Below are 15,405 nucleotides of genomic sequence, written 5' to 3'. Positions count from 1 at the left end.
TCCCTTGGCCCCAGATCATCTTTGTCGCTCTCCTCTGTACCCTTTCAATTTTATCTACGTCCTTCTTGAAGTGAGGCCTCCAGAACTGCACACAGTACTCCAGGTGTGGTCTGACCAGTGCCGTATACAATGGGACTATGACATCTTGTGATTTTGATGTGATGCCTCTGTTGATACAGCCCAAAATGGCATTTGCCTTTTTTACCGCTGCATCACACTGCCTGCTCATGTTTAGTTTACAATCCACAAGTACCCCAAGGTCTCGTTCACACACAGTGCTACCTAGAAGTGTATCCCCCATCCAGTAGGCATGCTTTTCATTTTTCTGACCCAGATGCAGAACTTTACACTTATCTTTATTGAATTGCATCTTGTTCTCATTTGCCCATTTTTCCATTGTGTTCAGATCTCGTTGAACTCTGTCTCTATCTTCCGGAGTATTTGCCAGTCCTCCCAATTTGGTGTCATCTGCAAACTTGATGAGTAGTCCCTCCACCCCCTCATCTAGATCATTAATAAATATGTTAAAAAGTACCGGGCCGAGCACCGAGCCCTGAGGTACCCCGCTACTCACCTCTCTCCAGTCTGATGAAACACCATTGACAACAGCTCTTTGAGTGCGGTTCTCTAACCAATTCCCTATCCACCTGACTATCTGAAAATCCAGATTGCAGTCCTTCAATTTATCCATCAGAACATCATGGGGAACCTTGTCAAAAGCTTTACTAAAATCCAAGTAAATGACATCAACCGAATTTCCCCGATCCAGCAAACCTGTTACTTGGTCAAAAAAGGAAACTAGGTTGGTCTGGCAGGACCTGTTGGAGACAAATCCATGCTGACTTCCTTGGATCACCAAATTGTCCTCCAGATGTTTGCAGATCGCTCCCTTTAATATCTGCTCCATTATCTTCCCCACAACAGAGGTCAGACTCACTGGTCTGTAGTTTCCAGGGTCATCCTTCCTCCCTTTTTTGTAGATCGGAATAATGTTTGCTCTTTTCCAGTCCTCCGGGACATCTCCAGTCCTTAAAGAGGTTCCAAAGATGATGGACAAGGGCTGTGCAAGTTCTCTGGAAAGTTCTTTGAGTACTCTCGGGTGCATTTCATCTGGACCAGGGGATTTGAACTCATCCAGTGCAGCTAAATGCCTCTCGACAACCTCTCTATCCATGTTAACCTGCCACCCAGACACTATCCTTTGGCTACAGCCATCTCTAGATGTGCCTAAACACTTTGAACTGTGGGAAAAAACTGATGTAAAATAGGCACTAAGCCTTTCTGCTTTCTCTGCATCTTTCGTTAGAGTTTGTCCATCCGCACCCAACAGTGGGCCTATTGCCTCTTTGACTTTACGTTTGCTCCTCACATAACTGAAAAATCTTTTCTTGTTACAATGGGCTTCCCTGGCCAATCTTAGCTCACTCTCAGCTTTGGCCTTTCTGATGATTGATCTACAGTGCCTAGTAACCTCCATTTCAACCTGCCACCCAGACACTATCCCTTGGCTACTGCCATCTCTAGATGTGCCTAAACCCTTTTACCTGTGGGAAAAAACACATGTAAAATAGGCGCTGAGCCTTTCTGCTTTCTCTGCATCTTCCGTTAGAGTTTGTCCATCCACACCCAACAGTGGGCCTAAAAAGGTAAAGGTAAAGGTATCCCCTGTGCAAGCACCGAGTCATGTCTGACCCTTGGGGTGACGCCCTCTAGCGTTTTCATGGCAGACTCAATATGGGGTGGTTTGCCAGTGCCTTCCCCAGTCATTACCATTTATCCCCCAGCAAGCTGGGTACTCATTTTACCGACCTCAGAAGGATGGAAGGCTGAGTCAACCTTGAGCCGGCTGCTGGGATTGAACTCCCAGCCTCATGGGCAAAGCTTTCAGACAGCTGCCTTACCACTCTGCGCCACAAGAGGCTCTTGTGGGCCTATTGCCACAGTGAGCCTATTGCCTCCTTTACTTTACGTTTGCTCCTCACATCTGAAAAATCTTTTCTTGTTACAATGGGTTTCCCTGGCCAATCTTAGCTCACTTTCAGCTTTGGCCTTTCTGTTGATTGAGTGTCCAAAAATGGGATTTCTTCATCGTTAGTGCTAATGGTAAATGTAATGGTTGGGTGCTGATCATTGATCCATTGCACAAAACCCTAAAAACTATCCCTATCTGTGTACACCAAAGAAATATCCTCTAAGAAGTATGCATTAGATCTCTGGTCCCCAACCTTTTTATCACCGGGGACCACTCAACGCTTGACAATTTTTCTGAGGCCCGGTGGGGGGGTAGTTTACTCCTCTACTCTCAACCACTGCCCTAACGCTCTCTAATCGCTATGGTGATGTTTAAACATCCCTTCAAAATAAGATACCGACACACCACAACAATGAACATAAGGAACATTTTATTTTCATGGAAATTGTAACTGTGACAATGACAAATCAATGGGAACCCTGAGCTTGTTTCTCTGCAACGAGATAGTCCCATCTGGGAGTGACGGGAGACAAGGACACCCAAAGTGTGTTGTAAAGGGCCGGGGGGGGGGGAGAAGGCGTCCTTCGGGGCCCACCTCCAATTAGTCGACGGACCACATGTGGTCCGCAACCCACAGGTTGGGGATCACTACATTAGATAACATGTGGATCTTGTGGATTAATTAATGGATTACATAGCCACACTTCCTCCAACTCATTCATAAATAAATTGGTGATCCCCAGGGTGATGGCAGTGCGCATGGCAATTCTATGTATCTGTAGAAATAGTTCCCTTTCAAAATCAAAATAAATCTGTTCCTCCATTTTTTAATGTCTGCTAAAGCAGTGGTCCCCAACCTGAAGGCCATGGCGCCGGGCCGCGGCTCCCTCTCCCCGCCCCCCCACAGTAAAAAACTTCCCAGGCCGCAAGCTTGCGGCCCGGGAAGCTTCTTACTGCGGGAGGGCGGGGAGAGGGAATCAGGACCGGGCACGCATCGCGCGGGTGTGGCCTGTGCGGGCGCGGCCTGTGCGGGTGCGGCCCGCGGGTGCGGCCCGATGCACGGGTGCGGCCCGATGCGCGGGTGCGGCCCGATGCGCGGGCGAGGCCGGTCCGTGCGGGCGCGGCCCGATGCCCTGCCGGTCCCCAGCCTCGGAAAGGTTGGGGACCACTGTGCTAAAGACTGCTTATGATCAGCAACATCAAGCCCATAGAACATTTGGTCAATATCACCGTCCACTTGTCTTTAAATGTGTCGTTTTCGGTAAATAACACAGGAAATTTCTGTATCCTAAGGACCCTAGAAATATGGTTGTTTTTTATATATTCATTTAGACATATGGCATGCAGATGCACTGTCAACTTACACTTGTTCAAAAAGTCAATTGGTCCCAGTCCTCAACTGAGGTGCCGTTGCACTTTAAATGGATGCTGTATCAAATTCTTATCCAATTCTTTTTTCTGTTTTCAATGTCTATTTCAAATGGGTCAAGCCAAAACAGAATCTGGATATTAATCTCCCGCTCTCAAGACCACTGCCTTTCCTGGGTAAGGTGGTTGAGAAGGCTGCCACAGACCAGCTCCTGGCATTTTTTAAAGGAAATGTTGGCCCTAGACCCATACCAGTTTGTATTCCGTCCTGGCCATGGGGTGGAAACCGTGCTGGTCACTCTAATGGATTACCTCCAGTGACAGTTGGTCCTAGGCAAGTCGGTCATTCTTGTTTTGTTTGATCTGTCATCCACATTTGATGTGGTCAACCATGAGCTACTGGTATGCCACCTCACTGACACAGGGATCAGAGGAACAGCCTTGAAATGGCCAGCTTGGTGTAGTGGTGAGGAGCACTCACTTCTAATCTGGTGAGCCGGGTTTGATTCCATGGTCCCCCACATGCAACCAGCTGTGGGTGACCTTGGGCTCACCACAGCAGTGATAAAGAAGAAGAAGAAGAAGAAGAAGAAGAAGAGTTGGTTCTTATATGCCGCTTTTCCCTACCCGAAGGAGGCTCAAAGCGGCTTACAGTCGCCTTCACATTCTGTTCTGACCGAGCAGTAATATCAGGGCTCTCTCAGCCTCACCTACACAGGGTGTCTGTAAGCAACTTTGAGACTCTTTCAGATAGATAAAATTGGCATATAAGAACTAACTCTTCTTCTTCAGTAATATCAGGGCTCTCTCAGCCTCACCTATCTCACAGGGCGTCTGTTGTGGGGAGAGGAATGGGAAGGCGACTGTAAGCCACTTTGAGACTCCTTCAGGTAGAGAAAAGTGGCATATGAAAACCAACTCTTCTTCTTAAGAACCAGTCATGGAGGTTGCTGTAGGGGAGGAGTTGTCTGCCCCCTTTGTACTCCCTTGTGGGGTGCCTCAGGGGGCGATACTCTTGCCCACACTTTTTAGCATCTATATGCGCCCTCTGGCCCAGCTTAAAGGTGCTATTCGACTCAGATTTTTATATTTCCCGGTATACTGTATACCTATGTAATAATTAAATAATTAATTCATGTAATTGGAGATTCTATGATGTAATAGAGTAATAGAGACCATAGAAGAAAATTAAAAACAGCAGAACAAAAGTAGGCACGTAAAATTCTGACCAGTATTAGCAGCAAGGGTTGACCAACATGCATACAACACAACATGGCTGCAGCCCAAATCTATGCAAGAACCTTAACTAAATCTTAGTGGGGGTTACCATATGTTGAAAAGCAAAACAAACAAACAAATAAAAATTAAGAGGGACATATAACCTAACTGACTGCTTTGCACAAGTGATTAAGAATATATGACAAAGCTCATTTTAAGTACCCCTCCTATTTAATCTATGATTATTGCTACTAACTAGGAATATTCCTAACCTTCCAACACAAAAAGAGGACATTTTCATCCACTTTTTAAAAAGACCCCAAAAGAGGATAGACACCAAAAATAGAGGCCATCTGTTAGCCCTGCCTTAGCTAGCGTATAATGTTATGCCTAATACTTCTTTGCCTGCATAGTCTTCCAATTTAGTTTGTGTAAGAAACCAAAGCACTCTTACATCCTATGATTCCTGTATAAGCCCAGTGATTTCAGTGAGCATCAGACTGGAGTAAATCAGTACAGGATTACCTCCCCCAAAAGTGAACATGTTGTTCCAATACACAGATACCTAAAATATGTCAACTTGTTCATTAAGGCTACATTCTTCTTAGCCGTTCATCCAACCTAGAAACAAGCCCTTTCCCCAGTATTTTCAGTAAATTGCTGGCCAAAACATTGTGTGTCTTTCCTATAACACCATTAAATGGCTCCACAGAATTATTGGGAGTAAAATCTTGGCGATATCATACTGTTGCGGAATATAATTTTTTGGGATTTTTTTTTTTACGTATTGGTAAAATCTATTCATTAAAAGCGTTTACAGATGGGACTCTTGTTTTAATTCAGGGATTATATTAAACCAGTGACAGTTGTTGATTATGAAGATCAGATGTCAAACAAACGTTCAAAACATCAAGAGGATTTGTTTACTCAAAGTCGGGACGTGGCGTGCTGCTCTGCGGAATCCAGTGGCTTAAAAGTGTTATTGGGGCATGTTTGTGCTGAAGAAGATTCCACCTTAACACTCCAGTTCGCCCTTCAGACTTCCTTAAGGCTGCTGTTATTTTCCCTTTTTGTCAAAAAGAGAGGCTGCGAGCATGGCTGAATGCACCTAATGCCACTCAGTACATTTCGTGGTCTAATTAGAGGTAAAGAGGTGTGCATTTTTGAAGAAGAAAGCCAGAATGAGGGGGAAAGGACACATGAAAGCCCTAACAGCTTTTCCCTTTCTGCTAGAATTAAATGCTAACCCTGAATTATACTTACATAATAGATCAATATAAATACCCAAGCAATTCTGGGAGGCATTGGGCTTATCTTATGTATTACATTACTGGGTTTTTAATGAATAACTGCACTCCTAATGAGCTGCTAGACTGTCCAGACATCTAGGGATTAGAAGTTAAAAAGCTGCCCTATAGCTTCCTTAGCCCGAAAGCTTACTCATTTGTATTGATTAAGGGAGCTGTTGAAAATTAGTCAAAGCTAGAGTTGCCAGTAAATGCATTATTTACTGTCAGTGTATAATTATGAGAAATAAATCATATTTTAACACACACATTTAATGCATAATCTCCCAGGCTAGCCCAATCTCAACAGAACTTGGGAGCGAAGCACATCAGCCCTGGTTCCTATTTGGATGGGAGACCACGAAGGAATATCTGGGTCACGATGCAGTAGCAGACAATGGCGAAGCAACTCTGAAGGTCTGTTGCCTTAAAAACCTTACGGAGGTCGCCATATGTCAGTTGCAACACGATAGACACACACATGCAAGCACGGGATCCACAAGCATTCCTGGCAAGCATCTCCTTTCCCCCTTCACTGTTTCCTCTTTTCTTTCGCTGGCAGACTCCAGAGCCTCTCTCCTTTTCCTGCTTCCTTTATTCTTTCTGGTCTATCAGCCAGCCTACCTTCATCTTCGGGGAGGCCTTCGGGGAGGGCGGTATATAAATCTAAATAAATAAAATAATAAATAAATAAAATCTGCCCCCATCTTCAACTTTCCTTCCACCAGTTGCCTCAGGCTGTTTGTGCTGAGCCCAGTTTCATAGGGGGGAACCTGCATAGACTTGTGGGAAGGTACCTCACTTCATTCATATCCTGCTCTGCTCCACCTTGCATCATTCTCCTCCCCTTCCTTGCATCCTGACCACCACCCTATGAGGCAGGGTCTGAAATGGAGTGTTCTTCACAACACTGACTACTGTGAAGTGACTGATGTTGAACAGCTGCCAGGTCTTGGGTGACTCCTGCGAGTTTTCGGGTTGCCTGTCACCAGGTAGTTGCTGGTGGGCCTGGCCCCAGACTGGTTCCGCATTGGGAGACATTCCTTGATTTAGCCTTGCTTTGAATTTCCTTTGGATGCTGCGAGTCAACTCTAGGCTTTCCACATTTCGGTTTTCCTCCCCTCATTTCCCAGGCTGAAATGCATGATGTGCTTTCCCCATCTGAGTTCCACAGAAGCAGTCTCCCATCATGCTTTGCTCCTGTCCCCTTTTCATTTATTTTTTGCAAATTGATGCCTGCTTGCACCTTTCTTTGCATCCCTTAATTTCATCAATCTGCACCTTTGATTGCCTTCTCCCCAAAGGGTACCGAATGTAATTTTTTAAAACACCCTACAGCAACCTCCATGACTGGTTCTTAAGAAGAAGAGTTGGTTCTTATATGTTGCTTTTCTCTACCCAAATGCTGGCAGGGGCTCCTGGGAATTGTAGTCCATGGACATCTGGAGGGCCGCAGTTCGACTACCCCTGCAATAGGGTATGAGCAATCTTCAGTTTATATAGTTGCCTTGAGCCAAGAGGAAAGGTAGAATATAAATATTTTGGTAACTAGATGAATAAATAGACATCATCCAGCTTCCTTATAACATGTGGTTGGGGCACCTAGCAAACTTATGGGGGTGGATCTAGCCACTCTTCTTCGTAGAATCATGGAATCGGAAGGTACCTCCAGGGTCATCTAGTCCAACCCCTGGCACAATTCAGGAACTCACAACTACCCGCCTACCCACAGTGACCCTAAGGAGACTTCCTCCCACTGAAATGGTTCTCCTCCCATGGAAGAGACACCTGAATTACTGGACGGCTCCTGAGACTGGATAAAGGCTTCCAGCTTCATTGTGCGGAGAGGCTGGGCCTGCATCCTTGAGCTGGGCTCACAATGGTTACTTGTTTCAGCAAGTGTACCTTGAAGTGTCTCTTAGTGTTGTATTAGTGCACACTCCTGTACGTATACATTACTGTAAGTCTGGACCATTTGCGAGTCCATGCTTGGGAATTCTAGTATGTCTTTATTCATAATAGGTCACCGCTCCCCAATGATGGGTTCTGCCATGTTCTTCCTGGGTGACCTTGCGCCAATGACACAACCTCAGCTTAACCTGTACTCTACAGCAAGGGTAATCAACCTGTGGTCCTCCAGATGTCAATGGACTACAATTCCCATGAGCCCCTGCCAGAAAACGCTGGCAGGGTCTGATGGAAATTGTAGTCCATGAACATCTGGAGGACCACAGGTTGAAACCCCTGCTCTACAGGGTTGTCATGAGGGTAAAACAGAAGAGAGGAGAATGATGTCACCTACTTTGGGCCCCCCTTGGGAAGAAAGGCAGGCTATAAATAAAGTAAATAAATAATTATCCTAACTTCTGTTCTTCATTTGTTATGACCAAAGCAGATTGATGATGATGACAATGCTGATGTTAGCCATTCAGTTGAGTCTGTCTCTTGGCGATGCTATGGCTCAGCTGCCACCACAATTTTCAATCTTGCACTACTACTTTTACTTACCTTGTGTTCTGGACAGAGTCCATTTTTATCCGATCTCACACCGCGTTTTTTGATGACAGAATCACAGAATCATAGAGTTGGAAGGGGCCATACAGGCCATCTAGTCCAATCCCCTGCTCAATGCGGGATCAGCCCAAAGCATCCTAAAGCATCCAAGAAAAGTGTGTATCCAACCTTTGCTTGAAGACTGTCAGTGAGGGGGAGCTCACCACCTCCTTAGGCAGCCTATTCCACTGCTGAACTACTCTGACTGTGAAAATTTTTTTCCCTGATATCTAGCCTATATCGTTGTACTTGTAGTTTAAACCCATTACTGCATATCCTCTCCTCTGCAGCCAATGAAAACAGCATCCTGCCCTCCTCCAAGTGACAACCTTTCAAATACTTAAAGAGGGCTATCATGTCCCCTCTCAACCTCCTATTCTCCAGGCTGAACATTCCCAAGTCCCTCAACCAATCTTCATAGGGCTTGGTCCCTTGGCCCCAGATCATCCTCATCGCTCTCCTCTGTACCCTTTCAATTTTATCTACATCCTTCTTGAAGTGAGATCTCCAGAACTGCACACAGTTCTCAAGGTGTGTCTAACCAGTGCCGTATACAATGGGACTATGACATCTTGTGATTTTGACGTGATGCCCCTGTTGATACAGCCCAAAATGGCATTTGCCTTTTTTACCACTGAATCACACTACCTGCTCATGTTTAGCTTACAATCCACAAGTACCCCAAGGTCTCATTCACACACAGTGTTGCCTAGAAGCATACACCCCATCCAGTAGGCATGCTTTTCATTTTTCTGACCCAGATGCAGAACTTTACACTTATCTTTATTAAATTACATCTTGTTCTCGTTTGCCCATTTTTCCATTGTGTTCAGATCTCGTTGAATTCTGTCTCTATCTTCCGGAATATTTGCCAGTCCTCCCAATCTGGTGTCATCTGCAAACTTGATGAGTAGTCCCTCTACTCCCTCATCTAGATCATTAATAAATATGTTAAAAAGTACTGGACCGAGCCCTGAGGTACCCCACTACTCACTTCCCTCCAGTCTGATGAAATACCATTGTCAAGCACTTTTTCTCTGCATCCTCCGTTAGAGTTTGTCCATCCGCACCCAACAGTGGGCCTATTGCATCCTTTACTTTACGTTTGCTCCTCACATAACTGAAAAATCTTTTCTTGTTACAGTGGGCTTCCCTGGCCAATCTTAGCTCACTCTCAGCTTTGGCCTTTCTGTTGATTGATGTACAGTGCCTAGTAACCTGTAGGTACTCTTCTTTAGAGCTCTGTCCTTCCTTCCATTTCCTGAACATTTCCCTTTTTCTGTTGTTACGGATGCAAGGGTGGAGGGAGGGGCAGCTTGCTTTTATTACTTTGATAGAGTATGGGAAAACATTAACTCTCCCCCCATTTGTTACTACTATTCCCATAGGTTTGCTGCTATTCGCCTATTAAATATGTTCTAAGTTTATGGTTGCCAGGTCCCCTTAGCCACTGGAGGGGGGTGGGGTAGGGTTCCCAGACTCATGTTTTTTGAAAACGACTGGAGATTTGGGGATGGATCCTGGGGAGGGCAGGCGCCTCACTGATACCACAGAGTCCAACCTCCAAAGCTGTCGTTTTCTCCTGGGAAACTGATCTCCATGCTGTGGGGATGAACTGCCATTCTGGGGGATCCCCAGGTCTCACCTGGAGACTGGCATCCCTATCTAAATTGCCAAGCAGGAGAGATGAAGTGTTGGGACTGAAAAACGGGCGAGTGGCTAGAAGTGAGGATCGAGGAACAGCAGATCTCGATTGGGAGAGAGCCAAGCGAAGGAGGAGAAAAGGGTGGGGAAAGGAAATATAGACAAAGACCATGAAAGGATTTTTTAGGAGTGGAGTTGCTCTTGTACTCGAAGAGGGCTGTCCCTTTGCAAGACCTTTCCTCTTGGCTCAAGGCAACTATATATTGGTTAAGAAAAATAAGAATGGAAAGTAAAAAAAGAATACTTCTGTTTTTTGTTAACTCAGTTTGATAGACTTCGGGTTTATTAAGTTTGATAGTTTTGGAGATACTCTTGGGGTGCCTGCCACTCTCCAGGCCTTTAAATGTTTGCCTGTAGGAAGGGAAACATTTCCCTTCCCCGCTATCTAAGCTAAGACCTGTACTCTTATTTATTTAATTCATTATTTAATTGTTTGTTTGTTTGTTACATTTGTATACCGCCCTTCCCTAAGGCTTCCCATGGAATGTCCCTTCTGAATGCAACCAGAAGATTTCTTTGGGTGATCCCTTCTCTCCAGGGGGTGGGTTTTCCTTAGAGCCCCAGGGAACTGGCAACCAACCAGCCACTGGTCCTGGATAAACCTAACAAAACAAACATCTCATTACACCTTAAAGATTCATAACATTAGCTTCAGTATGAGCTTTCAGGGGTCACAGGCCACGTCATCAAATAAATGTGTAATGGAAAATTGTACTTGGGGGACAGGTTGCACTGCTTCGGGCTTTGGTGATTGCCGAGGCATCCAAACCGTGCTGAAGCGCACGACCCTAGCCCAGTAGCACCCTTGAGACCAACACGTTTAATTCTGGGTCTAAGCCTGCTTCAGACCAGCATGGCTCCCCGCCCAAAACAGAGGTTGTTAGTCTTTGAGGAGTCACTGGGCTTTGCTTGGTTGTGTTATGAAAGTGTGACATGGCTACCCTATGACTCTCTGTGTCTCACGACTGGGCTAAGAATTCTGTTTAAGATTGCAATGGTAAGGCCGGGGAGTGAGCTGCAGAGGAAACAGAAAAGTCCACGTTCAGGAGCAGGAAGGAAGTATTCCAGCCTCATTCCCATATCTCATTGCATGGCCTGGGGAGGAAAATGGAAAACTTTGCCATTCTAGATAGATCAAGCTGGGCAGCCGTGTTAGTCTGTCTGTAGCCATAGAAAAGACTAAGAGTCCAGGAGCACCTTAACGTCTAATGGAATTTGTGGGAGGGTATGAGCTTTTGTGAATGACTGCTCACTTCTTCAGATATGCCGTGCTTCAGATGTGCCACTCTAAGCAGAGTTATACCTGTCTCTGTCCATTGAAATGAATGTCAATTGAAGTGAATGAGTTTAGATGAATAAAGCTCCATTTAGAATAGTACTAAAAGACATACTACCAGTCCATACGTGAAATCTAGTAGGGTTTATTCAGCTTGAAACAGGAGTCTGACATGCACTGATTTATGACACCTAGTTATTTATTAGGTTCTTACTAAAATATATATCTTTATATATATATTAGTAAATATATATACATATATATCTTTAACCGCTCCTGTGGAGCGGATTAAATAATAGAGTAAGGGCCCTGAGGGCGGGCCCTGTCTGGGATGAGGAATGGTGCCCATTGGCCCCTTCCCCTGGACTGACAAGCGGAGGGCTCGATTGGGAGGCGCAAAGCCCTTCCCAGGGGCCGGGGCAGAAGCCTTTTACTCCCCCCGCAAGCCGCTTGTGGGCCCGCAGAAGCCTTTGCCAGTGGGGGGGCTGGAGAATAGCCGTCCAAACATTTTTCCATCTCCGCCAGGCCCGACTACTAGCGCCCTTCCTGTCCCCCAAACACTTGGCCATCATGATCCATGAAACAGTCACCTCCAGAATACATTTCTGTCACTCGCTCTACGCAGGCCTTCCCATGTCCTTGATCCGGAGACTTGAGCTAGTGCAAAACGCAACTGCTAGGGTCCATCTTGGAGGGGCCACATCCAGACGGTGCTGAAGCAGCTGCATTGGTTGCCAATTGCTGTCCGGATCCAGTTCAAGGTTCTGGTTTTAACCTTTAAGGCCTTATGCGGGTTGGGACCCACATACCTGAGGGACCGCCTAGTGCCCTATGCCCCGTTACGCTCTGCGGGGGGGAATTTACTGGTCATTCCTGGCCCCAGGGAAGGGTGCCTGGCCTCGACCAGGGCCAGGGCCTTCTCAGTCCTGGCCCTGACTTGATGGAATGAGCTCCCAGGAGAGCTGCGGGCCCTGCGGGATCTTTCAACATTCCGCAGGGCCTGTAAAACGGATCTCTTCCGCCAGGCATATGGTTGAGGCCAGGGTTGGCAAGATAGATCTACTGAAGTAAACATCGTTGGGACCTCCTTTTCCTCCCACTAGTAGTGGGTGTGGGAGTCGCGTTTTTACTTATCTTTTTTGGCCATGTTGGGAATGCTTTTATGTCTTTTAATGGGGTTTTAAATGTGGTTTTAAGACACTGTGACCTGCCACACTCCACAAGGGAGTGGCAGGAAATAAATGTAATAATAATAATAATAATAATAATAATAATAATAATAATAATAATAATAATAATAATAATAATACTTTTCTAGGGTGATGCATTTTTGTAAGTGAAAAAAATTAATCTATTGTATCTCCTTCACACTTTGAGGAACATGCACAAAGAATAATTTGCACAGGAAACCAGTTTCCCTGTATCTTGTCCTTTGATTTCCTTGCATAGCAGATTTGATTCATTCAGCACACCAGTGCACGGGCCATATTGCCACATTGCCGTGGCCTGTTTTTCTGCCCTTTATTAATCCAGAAACCTTAATGATGAACAACACTTGTGTCATTGTCTACACAAATGTAATTTGTTTATGCAGGAGTTCAGCTAATCCTGCCATCTGCTTTTCTCAAATGAGGACAGATAATGGAGACGCAGTTCCTCACAGGTCTTCAGGCTTTTAAATTCTGATAAAATCAGGATTCTTCACTGGCTCTTGCCACAGCCCTGAATTAAGCCACTTTAAATGTAATTACTGAAGCTGGCTGTACATCAGGAACATCCATTAAAAGAATTGATTGACCCTGCTGTTATGGGAGGCATTTTATGAACAAACTATCCTGATGGGTCCAGAACCGTAATTTATAAGAGCAAAAAAAGCAGGTAAATACTTTATTAGTGGCTAATGAGAAGCTCTCTGGGTAACTAAATTTCTTCTTCTTGTTTAATCAGCTACTTGAAGGAACCTTGGGCCTTGGTCATCTATCACGATCGCTTTATTGATCTGAAGAAAGAGCTGCGTGAGATCCTAATGTCCATTCAGGTAAAGGAAATGACCACCAGGTGCATTTTATCAGGTGGACACAATGTGAATTCACTGTTGCAGGTTATTTTAGGAGTCTTCTTTCAGCTCCCACTTTAAATGCTTTAATCCTATCTTTTATTTATTTATTCTTTATGAAAACCTGGCATGATCCAGAGCATTTGTTGTTGACTTAGGAAAGAATTCTCAACCATCACATTTAGAATTAGCATCCTAGAATCCTAGAGCGGGAAGGGTTCATGCAGGCCATCTAGTCCACCCCCTGCTCAAGGCAGGATCATCCAGGAATAAAGATCTATCTAGCCACTGCATCAAGACTGCCCGTGAGGGAGAGCTCACCACCTCCTTAGGCAGTTGATTCCACTGCTGGACAACAAACTGTGAATTTTTTTTCTGATATTATTTATTGGATTTATATCCCGCCACTTTCTGAAGACTCGTGGTGGCTTACAACATAACAATCCCCCTGTAAAATCCCCACATACACAACGCACTAAGCCCTCTGCAGCCACAGATGATTAGCAGCCTAAAAAATCCCCCAAGCAGACCTCCCTCGAGGTGGGGGTGCAGATGTACAATTGAATCTGAGGTGGGGCCATTATATTCCTAGTAACAGCACTGGTCTCAACCAATGACCTACTGGAAGAGCTCTATTTTGCAGGCCTTGCAGAACTGTGACAACTCCATCAGGTCCCTCAGTTCTCCCGGGAGTTCATTCCAAGCATGGAGATCAGTCAAGGCCAGGCGCGCTTCCTTAGGGCCAGGGACTGCCAAGAGATTCGTGCCTGCAGAGCGAATACCTTTGCAGGGGGCTTAAGCAAGCATTCAATGCCTCAGATAGGCAGGGCCCAAGCCGTGAATGGCCTTAAAGGTTAAAACCAAAACCTTGAACCTCAAACTCCGTCTTGGAGGGGTTCAGTTTCAGGCGACTCTGCTCTATCCATCCAGCAATGGCTTACAGACATCTGGCGAATGTAACTGTGGGGGGGGGGGGGGAGTCCAGGTGGCTGTCCATGAGGAGATAGAGCTGGGTGTCATCCGCATAATGGTGACAACCCAGCCCATAACTCTGGACCAGCTGTTAAATAGTGTTAAATGTTTTGTTGTTGTTGTTAAGTGCAAAGTCGTGTCTGACCCATCGTGACCCCATGGACAATGATCCTCCAGGCTTTCCTGTCCTCTACCATTCCCCGGAGTCCATTTAAGTTTGCACCTACTGCTTCAGTGACTCCATCCAGCCACCTCATTCTCTGTCGCCCCCTTCTTCTTTTGCCCTCAATCGCTCCCAGCATTAGGCTCTTCTCCAGGGAGTCCTTCCTTCTCATGAGGTGGCCAAAGTATTTGAGTTTCTTCAGGATCTGGCCTTCTAAGGAGCAGTCAGGGCTGATCTCCTCTAGGACTGACTGGTTTGTTCGCTTTGCAGTCCAAGGGACTCGCAAGAGTCTTCTCCAGCACCAGAGTTCAAAAGCCTCAATTCTTTGACGCTCAGCCTTCCTTATGGTCCAACTTTCACAGCCATACATTGCAAATGGGAATTGACTAAACGCACTTTTGTTGGCAGGGTGATCTCTCTGCTTTTTAGGATGCTGTCTAGATTTGCCATAGCTCTCCTCCTTAGGAGCAAGCGTCTTTTAATTTCTTTGCTGAAGTCCCCATCTGCAGTGATTTTAGAGCCCAGGAAAATAAAATCTGTCACTACCTCCATTTCTTCCCCATATATTTGCCAGGAATTGAGAGGGCCGGATGCCATCATCTTCGTTTTCTTTATGTTGAGTTTCAAGTCAGCTTTTGCACTCTCCTCCTTCACCTGCAAATGCAAGAAATCAAAATGGCTGTCTGAGGAAGCTTTACAAATAGCTAAGGAGAGAAGGGAAGTGAAAGGCAAGGGAGAAAGAGAAAGATACACCCAATTGAATGCAGAATTCCAGAGAAAAGCTAGAAGAGATAAGAATGCCTTCTTAAATGAACAGTGCAAACAAATAGAAGAAAA

The 15,405-nt window shown here is 45.5% G+C and overlaps 1 protein-coding gene across 4 annotated transcripts in view; it reads left to right on the top strand.

Annotated features, from left to right (window-relative positions):
- Positions 1-15,405, top strand: part of CFAP61 (cilia and flagella associated protein 61) — a 177,596-nt gene that overhangs the window by 145,803 nt on the left and 16,388 nt on the right. For all 4 annotated transcript variants that reach the window (XM_077310336.1, XM_077310337.1, XM_077310338.1 and 1 more), the window contains one exon: positions 13,325-13,415. In XM_077310336.1, the coding sequence (XP_077166451.1) occupies positions 13,325-13,415 (91 nt within the window). The remainder of the gene's footprint in view (positions 1-13,324; positions 13,416-15,405) is intronic.

The sequence above is a fragment of the Paroedura picta genome, chromosome 14, assembly GCF_049243985.1.
Source record: "Paroedura picta isolate Pp20150507F chromosome 14, Ppicta_v3.0, whole genome shotgun sequence".
Classification (NCBI taxonomy): Eukaryota; Metazoa; Chordata; class Lepidosauria; order Squamata; family Gekkonidae; genus Paroedura; species Paroedura picta.
This window is presented reverse-complemented; position numbering and strand designations above follow the sequence as displayed.